This window comes from Pristis pectinata, chromosome 14, assembly GCF_009764475.1.
Source record: "Pristis pectinata isolate sPriPec2 chromosome 14, sPriPec2.1.pri, whole genome shotgun sequence".
NCBI classification, from domain to species: Eukaryota; Metazoa; Chordata; class Chondrichthyes; order Rhinopristiformes; family Pristidae; genus Pristis; species Pristis pectinata.
In genome coordinates, this window is record NC_067418.1 from 29,529,023 (window position 1) to 29,547,207 (window position 18,185).

The window sequence follows — 18,185 nt, forward strand, 5'->3', positions numbered from 1 at the left end:
GCAAGAAAATAGAAGAAAAAATGTTCAAGAATGAGAAGACACTAAAGAATTTGTTGAGAACTAAAAGAGATAAAAGTTGGAAAAGACTAAAGGAGAAATTTTGTAGAGCAGTTTGCAGTTAACTTTATTATTTTTCTGTATTGGTTGTGTTAGAAACATGGAAGTAGAGTTGTCCCCCAAGACTGCTCTGCCATTCAATGTGATTGTGGCTGATCCACCATCTCAATACCATATTCCTGCTCTCTTTCTACACCCCTTAATGTCTTGTGTTTGGAAATCCATTTACTACTTCGGTAAATATGTAGGTAATCCCTGCATTATTGCTGTTTGGGTAATGGGAATACACCCTTACAAAATTCTTGAATCTACCCAGACATTTGAGATTCAGTATATAAAACACACTCTTACAGAATTTATGTGAGAAAAAGCAAATAAACACAAAATTTTGTATTTTTCAACTTGCATTTCTTGATGCATGCACATATGATGCGGTTTTACATTATGGAAAATTGTGATACAGTTTTCTAGGAATGCAGCCCCCATCTCGTAATGTGGGGATGGTCGTTATTCAGCAACTTGGTCTTAACAGCCTTCTGTGGTGCAAAGAATTTCACAGGTTGACCATCCAGGGCAAAGTAGCCCTCATGATGTCACTTCTTTCATCATCTAGAGCATTCATTTTCTCGAGCTTTATATTCTGTGGCTGGAGTGTGCATCATTTATAACAGGGGAGAGGGGGAAAACCCAGACTTTTTTTTAATCAAAGGACCATGAATAAACATGTACTCATCCTCCTGGGCCTGATGGAAGAGTTATTCTCTGAAACCTGAGTGTGATTTATGCCCTTACTTCTCCCTAACTAAGGCAGCTGTTATCTGGAGTTGTATGGAGACACCAATGCCCACTCCAACATGCAAATAGATCATTGGAAAGTCTTGATCTGAACCTTGATTTGGCCATGTGCCCTTGTGAAAATGTCTGTTCACATGTATGTGCTGCTAAATATAGAAATGAAACCCTGTGCAGTCATACATGAAGAATTATCAGCAAAAAAAATAAACTGCTGGAAGAAAAATTGTTGCTTTGAGTTCTTTGTAGAATGCAGTCACATCAGCTTGTACTTGTCCTTGAAAGCATTAATTATCTATGTATCAATGATATCATTTGTAGAGTTTCTGGTGCTGAATCAACACTGATAGCAAATCGATTTTCAAAAAGCTGTATGTCACTATCATGTCTGTGGACATCTTAGAATTTTTTGGAAAACTACTCCTGGTCCATTGCAACCCTTGGCACTGCTGAGTCCCTTACAAATTCTATTCTGAAAGTTTGACTCTCTATTTGAGAGTTGCACTAGCTGGAAAATTTGCTCCATATTAACTGCAGTTTAATGTTGAGATCATTGGTTAAAAAAGTGAACTTCCATAGCCATTACCAAAAAGGAGTTTCATTAGCCAGCCTTCTTTGGTCGTTAATTTTTTTTTTAGATTTCATTATGTAATCCCAAAACCTTTTAAGCACACTGCCGCAACTGAACCAACAGATGTCACTGAGGTAGAAATGTCGCTCTGTGGAGTGAGTCACGTTTATTGTTATATGCACAATTAGTGAGATACAGGTACAGTGGAAAAATTTGCTTGCAGCAGCATCACAGGCACGTAGATTCAGACAACACAGAACATAATTTAAGACAGCGAAGCTGTGTGAAAAACAAGACTTTTTTTTTACACTATTCAGAAACAAGTCCATAGTAGTGCAAGAGATGATCTGCAGTGTTCCATTGCTGAGGAAAGATTTGGATTGTGCAGGTCTGTCCAGGAACTTGATGGTTGCAGGAAAGTAACCGTTCCTGAACCTGATGGTGTGGGACTTCAGATTTCTGTATTTCCTCCCTGATGGTAGCAGTGAGAAGAGGACATGGTGGGGATCCTTGATGATAGATGCTGCCACCATGAGATAGCACCTCATGGATGCCTTCAGTCATGGGGAAGAACTCACACAAAATGCTGGAGGAACTCAGCAGGTCAGGCAGCATCTATGGAGGCAAATAAACAGTTGACATTTCGTCAGGACTGGGGAGGGGTGTGCCTATGGATGGACTGGCTGTATGCACTACTCTCTGCAGCCTCTTGTGCTCCTGTATGTTGGAATTAGCTACCAGGACACAATGCTACCAGTCACGATATCTTCTACAGTGCATCTGTCAGTGTTTGTTAGAGTATTTGGTGCATCAATATCTTGCAAATAATTTTGGAATTTTCTGTAATTTATTGCATGAGAACAGATGACATTTACCATTCACACTACGGGTTTCGTCACATCATCAAAATCCAATGCCTTTTCACAAAGTGACTGTTGATGGATAATACAGTGTGATCTGATTGGTATTGCTTTGCCCATTTGTTCTGCAAGGCTATTAATGCTACCCATTAACCCAACATTGTTCCTAATTATGTTCCTTGTCTAGTCAGAGGTAACAATCTTAAATCAAGACACTCAAATGTTTTTGCAGACGTTCATAAAAATGTCTGACCCTGCAGTTGGGCCTTTCATACTGTGCATGAAATAATTTATTAATATCACAAATGAACACAGGGAGCTGAGCTGTGTCAACAATATCATTACTCTTGTCTGAAATAATAGGGGGAAAAAATCAAAATTTTGGATGTAACCTTGTAATTGTTCAACAGGTCATTATGTAAGTAGTCTACCCTATTAACTGTACTAGTTGACAGTGCAAAGAGATCTCACTTTTCATCACCAACTTGCTTGCTGAACTCTGCCTCTAAAAGGAGGGAGCTGCTTTTAGCGGAGCCATTGAGTAGCTGACTCCAACAGAAGCAGTGTTTACCTCAAATCACCTTTTTGAAGAATTTTTGCTGGCCTGCAAGGAATTTATTTTTTTAAACTGCTCAACTGGTGAGTAAATTGATTGGATTTGCCCTGTTTTTTGTGAACAAGACAAAACTGGGCAATTTTCCACATAGTCATTTAGATACCAGGATAGTAACAGTACTGGAATTGCTTGGCTTTGAGGTACAGCTGTTTCCAGAGCCTTAAGTAGCATTATTGCTTCTGGACCTTTGTCACAGTGAATCAAATCAACTGGCTTCTGGGATCAGGGAGGAAGCTGAGATGCATCAACCACTTGGGACTTGTGATTGAACTTGATTGTGAATGCTTCAGCTTCGGCTTTTGATTTGGTGATCAGGATAGAAAGTCCTGATTAGTTGTTCACCTGGATATGATTGGGCTCAGCTTTAAGGCCATCCCAAGATGAGAAGTGGTTTCAAGGATTCTGTTGACTTGTATATGAAGAATGGCCACTTGAGCATCAAACAAAACCATTTGTGGCTAAATATTAAACTGTAGCTCCAAATGAGATGTCTAAGTATTAATTTTAAATTTAAAAATGTTGGTGCTTTTAGAATTCTGCTACAAGAGTAATTATGACGCAGGCAGTTTCAAAGAAAATTAAAGGACGACTTAAAATTGTTAAATGTTAGTTTGATACAGTGCAGTACAGTATAATTGCAAATATATTTTTGGATGGAATTATGTTGCATATTTTTCTGCTAGCAACGATAATGTGAAAACAACCTCAATTGACGTAATTGGGTTTGATAATGTCTTTGAATTCAATGATTGACGTTACATTGTGGTTTCAGTGGCTATTCTGAACTGTGCAGGAGTTGTAAATATACCAAGAAAAGATATTATCCTTCCTGCCCAGAAACCCACTACAAGAATTAAAACTAGTAGAATTAACATGTTTCATATAGGATGACAACTTTTCTCTGAAAATTGTAAACATTTCAAAGCATTCTTTGTGTGAGGTTGTGCCATAGGATTTTGACTAGAATAAAAAAGATCTGAAAAAAAGCATTCTTGGTTCTTTAATGCCGTCAATTGACAAATATAATTATCTTGAAATATGTTAGCTATTTTTTGTTAGGAATGATCATTTCTTGCAATAGTTCAGAAATAAATGAAATTGCTAAGAACATGATATTATTATAAATTGAATTGAGAATAGAAGAGGATAAGACAAAGGATAACGTGAATGAAGCGAGGAAACTGGGAAGAGACGGAAGAAAGGAAGAGGAATCAAGAATGAGAAAAGTGGAAGGGAGTGAGTGTGGAGAGCATAGGGAAAAGTTGGGGAAAATGCCTCAATACTTAGTATACCAGCTATTAGGGTTTAGAGGATGCCGAAAATTAACCAAACAGGCCAGGAAAATAGATATTCTAAAGAAGCTATCAAAGGTGTGGGACGGTTCTGAATGTTAAATTTTCTGAGACAGTGTCTCTAATAAATCCAATAGAGAACCTTTAACAGTTTTCTTTGTAACAGAAAAGGTATAACTGACCACCATATAGAATAGTTGAGTTGAATAGTGAAGATGTTTTTCAGACAGTTTGAGGGAGAAAGTAATGGAAACTTTACTTTCTTGCTGATGTGAAAGAGTTGAGGTGAGACTCCACAGGTGCACGAGTTTAGGTGGGCTGATTGGGATATGTTTTGATGCTACATATGGTAAGAGTAATGCATCTGCAAAATGTTGAGGGTTGCATTCTCGCACTTGGTTATAGACATACTCGCATACTATATTGAAAAGTGATAGTGAGCTGAAAGGTTACCTGGGAATCGCAAAAAATTCTGCAGATGCTAGAATCTGGAGTAATACACAAAGTGCTGGAGGAACTCAGCAAGTCAGGCAGTATCCATGGAGGGAAATAAACAGTCAACGTTTCAGACTGAGACCCTTCATCAGGACTGGAAAGGAAGAGGGCAGAAGCCAGAATAAGAATGTGGGGGGAGGAGCACACGCAGGCAAGGGATAGGTAAGTTCAGGTGATAGGTGAGTCTAGGTGGGGGGGTGGGGAGAGCAGGAAAAATGTAATAAGCTGAGAGGTGATAGGTAGAAGAGGCAAAGGGCTGAAGAAAAAGGAATCCAATAGGAGAGGGCAGTGGACCATGGCATAAAGGATTTGTGGGGGTGGGGGGAGGAGAGGTGATGGGCAGGTCATCAAGGAGGGGGAAGGGAGCCATGGGAATAAGGGAAGACCAAGGAGTAGGGGTGAGGGGGGAAAGAAAAAGAAGGGGTGGTGTTGCCAGAAGTTAAAGAAATTGATGTCGGGGCCATCAGGTTGGAGACTCCCAAGGCGGAATATGAGGTGTTGTTCCTGCAACCTGTGCCTGACCTGGCTCAAATTTTGAAGGAAGGTATGGAAGATATGGGTATGGACTCAGACTCTGAATGCCTCCACATGAGGTTGAATACAGGACAGGTAATTTAAGATTACTGTCTGTGTTGTATGTAGTCTTTTTATACTCTAGTAATTCCATCCTTCTGCATCAGCTGACCGCTGAAGGATAAATCTTCAAACACATGGGTCACTGTTAGTACTCTCATCTTCTGGGTTTAATTTTCATTGAGAGATGACCACGCGATGTTCAAAAGGCATCATGAACTTTTGGATGGTACATTTTAAGAGATGATGTTAAAACTCCTCCTCTTCAAAAGACTTCCGAGAAAGCTCATTTATCTTACGAGCTTTCTTGAAAGCATGTTTTAGGTAGGGTGAGGGGAATGGTGGAGTGTACTTTATGCATTCTGAGTAATACTTCAGTGGTATACATAAGTGCAATTATATACTTGGGACAATATAGTGATGCAGCTGGTAGAGGTGCTGCCTCACAGCCGCAGCGACTTGGGTTCAATTCTGACCTCTGGTGATGTCTGTGTAGAATTTGTGCTCTGACTGCATCAGTTTCCTCCAATTGTTGTGGTTTCCTCCTCCTTCCTGAAGACGTGCAAGTTGATAAGTTAATTGACTATGGAATTGCCTCAAGTGTGTATGTGAGTGATTAAAATCTAGGGTGTTGATGAGAATGCAGGGAGAATAAAATAAGATTAGTGTTAGATTGGTACAAGTGGGTGTTTGATGGTTGGCATGGATTTATTCAACTGAAAGGTCTTTTTCTGTGCTGTATGATTCTGATTCCATGATTCCATATTTATCCTCCCAGATTTGGGTCCTGTCTTGAAAGGCAACTAAATCCATTCTTGTTGGATTTGAATGTTGTTGATTCATGGGTTGCTGCGTACATGCTGTGGAATTGTGATGCCACATGTCAAGTTTAAATTAATATTTCTATCAAATAGCTTGCATGACAGAGTACAAATACCAATAGATTATAACTTTCCAATGGCACATGTAATAATAAATCATGAAAAGCAAACCATCAATCCTGTATAATGAAAACAGGATGAACAACAAAATTTGTGTATTTCAGTGCAAGCAAGCTAGAATTGCCCGAAATAACAGTCTCCAGACATGTTTTATTATACACCTCAGAGCTTCTCTACAGTGGCATACAAAAGTTTGGGCACCCCTGGTCAAAATTTCTGTTACTGTGAATAGCTAAGCGAGTAAAAGATGACCTGATTTCCAAAAGGCATAAAGTTAAAGATGACACATTTCTTTAATATTTTAAGCAAGATTACTTTTTTATTTCCATCTTCTACGGTTTCAAAATAACAAAAAAGGAAAAGGGCCTGAAGCAAAAGTTTGAGCACCCTGCATGGTCAGTACTTAGTAACACCCCCTTTGGCAAGTATCACAGCTTGTAAATGCTTTCTGCAGCCAGCTAAGAGTCTTTCAATTCTTGTTTGGGGGATTTTCGCCCACTCTCCCTTGCAAAAGGTTTCTAGTTCTGTGAGGTTCTTGGGCCGTCTTGCATGCACTGCTCTTTTGTGGTCTATCCGCAGATTTTCGATGATGCTTAGGTCATGGGACTGTGAGGGCCATGGCAAAACCTTCAGCTTGTGCCTCTTGAGGTAGTCCATTGTGGATTTTGAGGTGTGTTTAAGATCGTTATCCTGTGTAGAAGCCATCCTCTTTTCATCATCAGCTTTTTTTTTTACAGACGGTGTGATGTTGGCTTCCAGAATTTGCTGGTATTTAATGGAATTCATTCTTCTCTCTACCAGTGAATGGTCCCCGTGCCACTGGCTGCAACACAAGCCCAAAGCATGACCGATCCACCCCCGTGCTTAGCAGTTGGAGAGGTGTTCTTTTCATGAAATTCTGCACCCTTTTTTCTCCAAACTTTCCTGCGTGCTCACCACAAAATTCAGCATCAGAAGTTTGCAAAGGAACGTCTAAACAAGCCTGATGCATTTTGGAAACACGTCCTGTAGACTGTTGAAGTTAAAGTAGAACTTTTTGGCTGCGATGAGCAAAGGTATGCTTGGAGAAAAAAGGGTGCAGAATTTCATGAAAAGAACACCTCTCCAACTGTTAAGCACGGGGGGTGGATCGATCATACTTTGGGCTTGTGTTGCAGCCAGTGGCACAGGGAACATTTCACTGGCGGAGGGAAGAATGAATTCAATTAAACACCAGTAAATTCTGGAAGCCAACATCACACCGTCTGTGGAAAAAAAAGCTGAAGATGAAAAGAGGATGGCTTCTACAACAGGATAACGATCTTAAACACATCTCAAAATCCAGAATGGACTACCTCAAGAGGCACAAGCTGAAGGTTTTGCCAGGCCCTCACAGTCCCCTGACGTAAACATCATCGAAAATCTGTGGATAGACCTCAAAAGAGCAGTGCATGCAAGACGGCCCAAGAATCTCACAGAACTAGAAGCCTTTTGCAAGGAAGAATGGGCGAAAATCCCCCAAACAAAAATTGGAAGACTTAGCTGGCTGCAGAAAGCATTTACAAGCTGTGATACTTGCCAAAGGGGGTGTTACTAAGTACTGACCATGCAGGGTGCCCAAACTTTTGCTTCGGGCCCTTTTCCCTTTTTGTTATTTTGAAACTGTAAAAGATGGAAATAAAAAAAGTAATCTTGCTTAAAATATTAAAGAAATGTGTCTTCTTTAACTTTATGCCTTTTGGAAATCAGGTCATCTTTTACTCGCTTAGCTATTCACAGTAACAGAAATTCTGACCAGGGGTGCCCAAATTTTTGCATGCCACTGTATATGATCTTGTCATTGTCAAGCTTCCTCCCTGATGCAATCACTGCTTTTATTGCTGTCATGCTACCTTTCCCCTTTTGACCTTTACTTTTGTAATTCTATAACTGAATTTTGATCTGCTCTTTTCTTCTGTCTATATTTGCCACTGGATGTAAATCAAGCCTTTAAATCTGCAAAAATTTGGTCTTCAAGCTCAGTGGTGGAAACAGAGTTTGGAGTAAAGGTGAATTGGGGAGGAAGAATTTTGCTGAGTTCTATCCATTGCAATCTTATGAGTCCATGACAATAATTATAGGCATGGCTACTGCTCATTCCTTATTGTGATGAAATCTTTTTCATGCTGGGGATCGCCTCACCGTTTTGTGTTTCATTGTGTAGTATACTAACTCATTATCCACAAGGGATGGGGCATGGATTTCCTGTGGATAACAAAAAATTGTGATGACTTACAAGATCCTCTCTTTGCACCCAATACACTCCCCAAATAAATATTCATATGTAAAGCCATGGAAGATGTTAGCTATTGAGTTTGAGTTTTGCTACAGCCAGTCAGTTCCAGATGTCATATATGCCACATGTCAAAATGTTGTGTAGGTCTTGCTGCATGCAAGCATGGACTCCTTCATTTTCCAATGAGTTGTAGTTGGGATTGAACATTGTGTAATTATCAATTAACACCACTCCTTCCAACTTTATAAAGGAAAGATCAATGAAGAAACAATTTGGCTGGGACATAGAAAATACCCTGAGGAATATAAAGATTATTTTGGGCTAGAATGATTCACGTGTGGAAGGTATGACTTAATATCCTCAGGTGAAGTAGCAGCTTCTGCTTGCATGCAGGCTGAGCAATATTCAGGCATTAGCTGAAAATTGTCATAACACTGGTGTGACTTAACTGCCAGGTAATGACCATCTTCAACAAGAGAGACTCCGACCACATCTTAGAGGACTGACCATTGACTAAAATCTTAAGTGGGCCAGCAACATAAATACTGTGGCTACAAGAGCAAGTGTGAGTATAATGGGGCAAGTGACAAATGTCTTGACTTCCCAAAATGAGTTTGATGGAATAATCTTCAATTGCTTAGTGGTCGACACTGCCCAGGGCAAAATGGTCCTCTCGAGTGGCGCTCCATTCACTACCAATTCCTCTATTGAAAGCACATTGCAGTTTGATTAACTGTCATCAACAAAATGCATTGCAGCATCTTGTTCGGGCTTTTTCAACCTCCCGATCAGCAACCTCTATCATTGTGTGTAACTGTAGCAGTCAAGTGGAAAAGACATAACTGCATATGAGCTTTCCTTCACATGACATTATAAAAGCAAGAAATATATTGGTGACCCCTTATCATCATGGGATCTAAATGCTAGAACTCCTTAACAATGGGTGTGGGAGTACCCTTAGGGCAGGGGCAAGGACAACAGTAGTTCACCAACATCATCTTTAGAGGATTTAGAAGTGGGAACATCTGCTGGCCTTGTCAATAATATTCCATGAGTAAGTAGAAAAATCATATTAGGAATAATAAATCATAATTTGTAAACAACTCAATAATGCTGTGGGTTCTATTTTGCTTTCTAAATTTAATGAAGTGTGTGTTAATGAACAGATTGATCTAATAGTTAATATTTTGTTGATTCCCTATGGGCACTCTGTTTTGGCTAGTAGGATGTAAATTGCTTAAGGAGTAAAAGCAGAAAATACTGGAAACCTTCAAGTCAAACGTGATCTGTGGGGAAAGAAACTGAACAGACATTTCAGATCAAGAGCTCCTCATCAGAACTGCAGAAGTAAGGGAAAAAAGGGTCTTAATTTGCAGATTTGGGGAAGGTTGGAGAGAACAGAGGGAATGTCTGTGCTAGAGTGCAGACTAATTTTGTCGAGGTAATAATTACTTTAAAAATTGGCACTCAGACACAAGAAAGAAAGAAATGGTTTGAAACTGAAAGGTACTTGCATATCTGGGGCAAGATTTTTTAATATAAAAAAATGGTGTTTGCTTGAAATTGTCATTGGGCCAAGGCCTTATTGTGTCAAGACTGCGAGGTAGCGAGGATGCGTCAGCTATCCCACATCCACATTAAAAGGAATCACGCACTGGCACCTTCAACTCATCAGTAGAAGCAAGTGATCCTTGTTCCCAAGGGACTGCCAAAGAAGGATAACTTCGTCTCTCCAGACAATATGTGTCTTTTGGTGTTATGGTTTGGCACATCAGCTTTTCTGTGACAGTCTGGCCTATGACTTGCATTGTCTGAGAGTAATAGTCAAGTTGTATTTCTTGGAATTTTCTGAGAAGTGGCTCAGAATATTTTGAAAACCTGTATGTAGGCAATGAAAGGCTAAGTCTTAAGCATACAAAAACGGCTAAGTGAGGTATTCACAAGCTTTAGTTTTGCATTGCAGTCAGTGGAGGTTGTGCAATTTGTTATCTGCTCTGCATAAGTACTCTAGAACGTAGAGCGGTCCATAACAGGCCATTCGGCCCACAATGTCTGTGCCAAACACGATGCCAAGTTAGGCTGAATCTTTTCTGCCTCCACGTGATGCATATCCCTCCATTTCCTGCATATTCATGTGCCTTTCTAAAAGCCTCTTAAACTCCACTATCATATCTGCTTCCATCACTAGCCTTGGCAGCCTGTTCCACGCACCTTCCTCTCTGTTTCTTTTAAAAAAAAACTTGCCTTGAACATATTCCTTCTCCCTGTGAAAATAATTCTGACTGTCTAACCTATCTATACCTCTCATAATTTTGTACACTTCAATCAGGTCTCCCCTCAGCCTCTGACACTCCACAGAAAACAACCCAAGTTTCTCCAACCTCTCCTTGTAGCTTATACACTCTAATCCTGGCACCACACTGGTAAATCCCTTCCGTACTCTTTCCAAAGCTTCCACACCCTTCATGTCATGGGGCAACCAGAATTGCACACAATACTCCAGATGCGGCCTAAGCAGCATTTTATATAACTGCAATGTGACTTCCTTACTCTTGTACTCAATGCCCGACCAATGAAGGCAATGAAGACCAATATTGCCTTCTTTACTACCCTATCTACTTGCGTGGTGATTTTCAGGGAGTACTTCGGTTTACTATGTACCTGAGCTATAAGTAAACATTAAAAAAAACAGGTAATAGTCCTGGTTTTAAAATAATGCATTGTGACTCCATTGGAATTTGATGTTCATCAGTCCTAATGCTGGCTTTCATGGAACTAGATAGGTATCTGAATACATTTTGCAGAACAATCAACGTTAGCTGGTACATGTAGGAGCCCCTTCTGCTGATTTTTCAAGGCCCTTGAGCTCAGCAAGGATGCAGTTTTAATCACAATATTGTTATTGATGCATTTCTTGGAATATTCCTACAGTCAAAGCAAAAAAACTACCTTCAGCCCCTTCCAAATATTCGGCCATCAGGCTTGATATAACAAATTAGGATGTCAGCAGTGATTTACTTATGATATCAAATATGGAAGTGTTTCTGTGATGTGTCTGACACGCCTGATATTCTCGTTTTAAGAGTAAATGGCTAACGGGTGCATCTCAATATGCTTCAAAGCTTGTTTATGTTTGGCGCGGCCTAGACTTTAAGTGCAAAAGCAGCTCTGCCACCCATAAACCTGTCTTCCTACATCTGGATCTGCCAGAATATTCTTTGTTGCTGCTGCTTCACCTCTTCTCAATCTAAGCTGAAACTTGGTTTTATTGTGGCCACTTGAAAATGAATACAACCTATCAAAATGAGATAAATTGCTCTGAGTGGTTTAAACATGGTTCATCAATAATCTGTAAATGGAATTTTATTTTGTATTTTACAGATGATCCTCTGGGACTGGGACTTAAAGCAGTGGTTCAGGAGTTATCAGTATCAGGTTAGTAACCAACTTGTAATAACTGTTCATGGGTCCAAGATTATGCCGTACATTATGAACACTTTGTTTAAGGATGCATGATCTTGTATTATTTAAATTTTGACTTTAAGTTTTGTAGTCCTTTCATAGCTGCATCTTTTCAAATTCTATGGACCAGACAGTTTGTGCACATTGCTGTATGGGTGATAGTCCATTTTTCAAATGGGATTTTTTTTTTGTTTGTTGAGCTAGAAACAGTGCTGTCAACTTTGAGCTATTTGTGGATAATGTTGATGAATAGTCAATTTAAAATAAAATTTTCCTGAAGTTCCAGCAATTTTGATTTTGAAAACCAAGAACAATGTGTTGGCTTTGTTTAAATATTCAGTCATAAGTTGAATATATTGCTATTTATCAGAATCTTCTATTTTCATGTTAGCTTGTCTTGTGCATTGGAATAATTTTGTAGAATATATTACTTAAAGTGTAGTTTCCCAATTTATGGCAGTGAATCAGATGTAAAACTTGGATCACCAAGTAGACTTTAAATCCTGTGGTTTTGGTGTACCATGGTTTTTCCCAGCCTATAAGACAAGGTATCATTTTATGACTTTGTATTTGCTTTAGTGTTTATTAAAATATATCCACTGTGTGTGTCTTCCTCTTGCTGTTTCCCCTCCCCTATGCTGTAATATTTCTCCATGCTGGGCCTTCCCAACGTAGAGTCTTTTCTATAATAACAAGTCCAATGGCCAGTAACTACAGTTGAATTAGTTATCACGAAGAGAGATCGCAGGATCTGGATGGTCTGGCCATCTGGCCCACTCCTCACCAAGCTGTTCGATGATGAGATCATAGTTTCATTGCTGCACGACTGCCAGCGGAGAGGAGACTTTTAATTTTGGACACCAGCAGGACGCAGCCGACACTGGTTTTTTTCAAAAGTACATGGCTATATTTTCTTGTGAGTGTTTGGACTCAGGACTAAAAGTCCAGTTACTATTGCATACTGCAGGGTATTGTCAAGCAGATGCCATGTAAGAAAATAAAGAAATTGACTTTTGGATAGGAGATGTTGTTGCAGAATCTGTAGAAAGTGAGAAAATACAGAACCTGCAGACAAATTGAAATAATGGATACCTTTGAGGGAATACAAAAAAATTATTTGACAATGTCACTGAAGTTTAATTGTTGAAAATGGCATGCATTAATTATTTTCTGTTGCCCCATTTTTCCAAAATGTCAAGTTGCAGAATGCGGACAGTTGCTCCATTTTGAGTTTCGAAGAGGGTAGGGCTAACAAGGACAAAGAGCCAAAGGAAGTGGGTGAGGTACGAAATAATAACTTTGCATCAGTATTGACCAAGGAGAAGGACATGGAGGAAAATGAGATAAAGGAGGGATATGCTGATACTCTGGGACATATTGATATCAAGAAGGAGGTGGTGTTGGGTCTCTTGAGAGCATTGAGCTGGCTGTCCCCAGGGCCTGATGGGATCTATCCCAGGTTATTGAGAGAGGCAAGAGAGGAGATTACTGGGGCCTTCACACAGATCTTTGAATCCTCTTTAGTCACAGGAGGACTGGAGAATAGCCAGTGTTGTTCCTCGAGAAGGGCAGTAGAGGCAAACCAGGAAGTGATTGGCAGATGAGCCTTACATGAGTGGGAGGGAAATTATTGGAGAAGATGCTTGGGGATAGGACCTACTCACTTCTGGAAAAGCATTGACTTGCTCAGGATAGTCACTTGACTTTTTGTGAGGGAAGTCATGTCTTACAAACTTGATTGAGTTTTTTGAGGAGACGATGAAGATGATTGAGGGCAGGGCATTAGATGTTGTAAACATAGATTTCAGTGAAGCTTTTGAGAAGGTCTCTCATGGTAGGCTGATGCATAAGATTAAAGCACATGGGATCCATGGAGACTTGGTAGATTGGATTCAAAATTGGCTTGCCCATAGAAGACAGTGGTGGAGGGGTGTTATTCTGATTTGATATCAGTGACCAGTGATGTCCAGCAAAGATCATTACTGGGACCTCTGTTGTACGTGATTATTTATAAATAATTTGGACAAAAATATAGGTGGGCTGCTCAGTAAGTTTGCAGACGACACCCAAATTGACGGAGTTGTTGATAGTGAGGAAGGTGGTAAAAAGATTCAGCGGGATATAGATGAATTAGAAATGTGGGCAGAGAATAGGGAAGATGGAGTTTAATCCAGACAAAGTACGAGGTGTTACACTTTGGAAGTCAAATGCAAGAGGAAAGTATACAGTAAATGGCAGGACCCCAAGGAGCATTGATGTACAGTGGGATCTTGGGGTGCAAGTCAATCACTCACCAAAAGTGACAACACAAATAGATAGGTTGGTAAAGAAGACATCTGGCATACTTGCCTCCTTCAGTCGGGGTGTAGAGTATAAAAGTCAGGAAGTCATGTTGTAGTTGTATAAAACTTTGGTTAGGACACATTTGGAGTACTGTGTGCAGTTCTGGTTGCCACATTAAATTGGTAAATTGGTTTATTGTTGATGATTTGGTTTCTTATTGTCACATGTACCAAGGTACAATGAAAAACTTTGTTTTGCATGCATCCATACAGATTTCATCACATCAGTGCATTGAGGTCGTACAAGGAAAAACAATAACAGAATACAGAATAAAATGTTACAGAGAAAATGCAGTGCAGGTGGACAATAAGGTGCAAGACCATAACGAGGTAGATTGTGAGGTCAAGAATCCATTCTTATCATACTAGGGAACCATTCAATAGTCTTATAACAGTGGGATAAAAGCTTAGAATCTGGTTTATTATCCCTGACTTGTGTGTCATGAAATTTGTTGCTTTGTGGCAGCAGTATAGTGCAAAGACAAAATTACTATAAATTACAAAGTAAATAGTGCAAAAAAAAGGAATAACGAAGTAGTGTTCATGGACCATTCAGAAATCTGATGGCAGAGGGGAAGAAGCTGTTCCTAACCCATTGAGTGCGGGTCTTCAGGCTTCTGTATCTCCTCTCCGCTGGTAGTAATGAGAAGAGGTCACGTCCCGGATGATGAGGGTCCTTAGTGATAGATGCCACCTTCTTGAGGCACTGCGTCTTGAAATGCCCTTGAGCCTGGTGGTATGTGCTTTCAGGCTTTTGTATCTTTAGCCTGATGGGAGGGGGAGGAGAGGGAATGTCTAGGTTGGGTGGGGTCTCTGATTATGTTGGCTGTTTTACTGTGGCAGTGAGAAGAGTAGACAGAATTCATGGAGGGGAGGCTGGTTTCTGTGATGTGCTGAGCTGTATCCACAACTCTGCAGTTTCTTCGGGTCTCAGGCAGAGCAGTTGCCATACCAAGCCGTGATGCATCTGGATAGGATGCTTTCTATGGTTCATTGATAACAATTGTTGAGGGTCAAAGGGGACATGGCAAATTTCTTTAGCCTCCTGAGGAAGTAGAGGCACTGGTGCATTTTCTTGGCTAAGCCATCTATGTGTTTGAACCAGGACAGGTTATTGGTGATGTTCACTCGTAGGAACTTGAAGCTTTCGGCCCTCTCGACCTCAGCACCGTTGATGTAAACAGAATCCTGAGCACTGCCCCCCTTCCTGAAGTCAATGACCAGCTCTTTTGTTTTGCTGACATTGAGGGAAAGATTGTTGTCATGACACCATGCCACTAAGCTGTCTCCTTCCTGTACTCTGACTCGTCGTTATTTGAGATTCGGTTTACGGGAAGGATGTAGAGGTTTTGGAGAGGGGACAGAAGAGGTTCACCAGGATGTTGCCTGGATTAGAGATCTTTAGCTATGAGGAGAGGTTGGACAAACTTGAACTGTTTTCTCTGTTGGTTTGGAGGCTGAAGGGCGACCTGGTAAAAATATGTAAAATTATGAGAGTCATACGTAGATAGGATAGAGTCTTTTTCCCAATGTAGAAATGTCAAATACTAGAGGGCATAGCTTTAAGGTAAGAGGGTGAAATTTTTTAAAGGAGACTTATGAGGCAACTGTTTTTTAACGCAGAGAGTGGTAGGTGCCTGGAACGCACTGCCAGGGGAAATGGTGGAAGCAGATACAATGACAAGGTTTAAGAGGCATTTAGATAGGCTCATGAACAGGCAGGGAATGGAGGGATATAGAACACATGCAGGAAGGTGGGATCAGTTTGGATTGCCATCGTGGTCAGTACAGACGTGGTGGGCTGAAGGGCCTTTTTCTGTGCCGCACTGCTTTATATTCCACATTGTATGATGAAGAGGACTGTGCAGTGGATAAACATGCTGATCTGTGTATTTTAACCTTTCCACAGTTGTTGTCCATACCTTAAGCTGCTTGAGCCCAAGACTCTTACATTCCCTACCTAAACTCCACTACATTATATCATTTGGTTCTTATAACCTAGCCTTTGGTCATCTATCTTGTTTATTGCATCCTAATTGCTATTTTGATTGCTAAGTAAAATAGTGTTGTTAGCTCGTCAAAATAATGCTTACTGCTACTCAGTTTGATTTTCACCAGGGTCCTTTGGCTCTAGAACCCACCACAGGCTTGATCCATATGGTCAATAGCAAGCAAACATTTGACTCTGTCGTGTCAAGAACCATTAGTAAATTTGCATTCAATGGGAATCAGTGGGAAAACTCTTCATCAGCAGAGTCTTGCAAGCACAGATGGTGGTTGTGGCTGTTGATTCATCAGCTCAGGCCAGGATATCACTGCAGTGTCTGTCTTCATTGATGACCTTCCCATCATCTCACCAGAAGTGCGATTGTTTGTGGATGAATGCATATTGTTCAGTTTGATTTACTGCTCTTTAAATGATGAAGCAGTCCTTTGCATACTCAGAGAAAGAGACAGGCAACATTTGGGTTTGGGCTGATGGGAGGAAACTAACGTTCACAACAGCATTTTGACTGGTTCCATCACTGCCTGGTATGGAGGCTCCAATGCGCAGGATCGAGAGAGGCTGCAGAGGGTTGTAGACTCAGCCAGCTCCATCATGGGCACAATCCTCCTCGCCATCAATAGCATCTTCAAGAGGCAGTGCCTCAAGAAGGTGGCATCCATCATTAAGGACCCTCACCATCCGGGACATGCCCTCTTCATGTTACTACCATCGGGGAGGAGGTACAGGAGTCTGAAGACCTACACTAACATTTCAGGAACAGCTTCTTTCTCTCCACCATCAGATTTCTGAACAGTCCATGAACATTACCTTGTTATTCCACTTTTGCACTATTTATTTATTTTTGTAATTTATACTAATTTTTATGTCTTGCACTGTACTACTGCTGCAGAACAACAAATTTCACGACCTATGTCAGTGATAATAAATCTCATTCTGATGGCCATGTCCCCTCAGTATTAAGTGGCATATCTTTGTAAAATCCATTATGATCAATGCTTTTAGTGCCATCAATGACTGGAAATTCATCTGGGTAAACTACATATATGTGTGGCTAAAAGAACATCAGGGACTGGAAATTCTGCTGCACATCATTAACTTCTGATTTTTGCAAACACATCATTTTAAAGATTTGTGTCAGGAGTTTGAGGCAGTGCACTCAATTTGCATGGATGACAACTGGTGTAGCTCCAATAATAATAAGGTAGCCTGCTTTATTGACAGCCAATGTTTTTAAATATTTGCTCCCTGCTGCTTTGCTGTAATTGCAACACATTGCACGATGCATTACTGCAACTTTCCAAAATTTCTTCAGAAGCACAGCCAAACCTGCAACCGATTCTGGTGCATGACGGCTTGCACCTGGAAACGTATAATCTCACCCTGTCTCTGTGCAAGCCCCTCCAGACCTATAGTCCTGCAAGTACTCTGTAAACTGTGACCTCTTCTGCAAGTTCCCACTTTATTCAACCCCACAATTGAGCCTTAAGCTGTTTAGGTTCCAAGCCTTTTGATCTGTTTCAACTTCCTTCCTCCTGTCTGAACCACCTTAAAACCTACCTCTTCCAGAGTCACACAGCTCAGAAGCAGACATTTAGCACACTGTGTCGATGCTGGCCATCAAGTGCCTATCTATATTCAATCCAGTTTCCAGCACCTACCCCATGGTCTTCTATGCCATGGTGTTTCACATGCTCAAGTGATCACTTCTTAAATGTTGCTCTATGCTCTGAAAGGAGGAAAGAGGTTTAATGGGATAGAACTCCATAACTTGAAGCCTCAACAGCTTAAGGCACAATTGTTGGGTTGAAGGAAGTGGGAACTTACCTCCACTATCCACTTGGACAGTGCTTTCCAGATTTCATCCCTTCTAGGTGAAACAATTCTTTAAGTCTCTGCTCAATCTCCTACCACTTAGCATAAAT

The 18,185-nt window shown here is 40.5% G+C and overlaps 1 protein-coding gene across 2 annotated transcripts in view; it reads left to right on the top strand.

Annotated features, from left to right (window-relative positions):
- The window catches only part of pde3b (phosphodiesterase 3B), a 146,023-nt gene that overhangs the window by 86,276 nt on the left and 41,562 nt on the right, over nucleotides 1-18,185 (top strand). For both annotated transcript variants that reach the window (XM_052029495.1, XM_052029494.1), the window contains exon 2: nucleotides 11,833-11,886. In XM_052029495.1, the coding sequence (XP_051885455.1) occupies nucleotides 11,833-11,886 (54 nt within the window). The remainder of the gene's footprint in view (nucleotides 1-11,832; nucleotides 11,887-18,185) is intronic.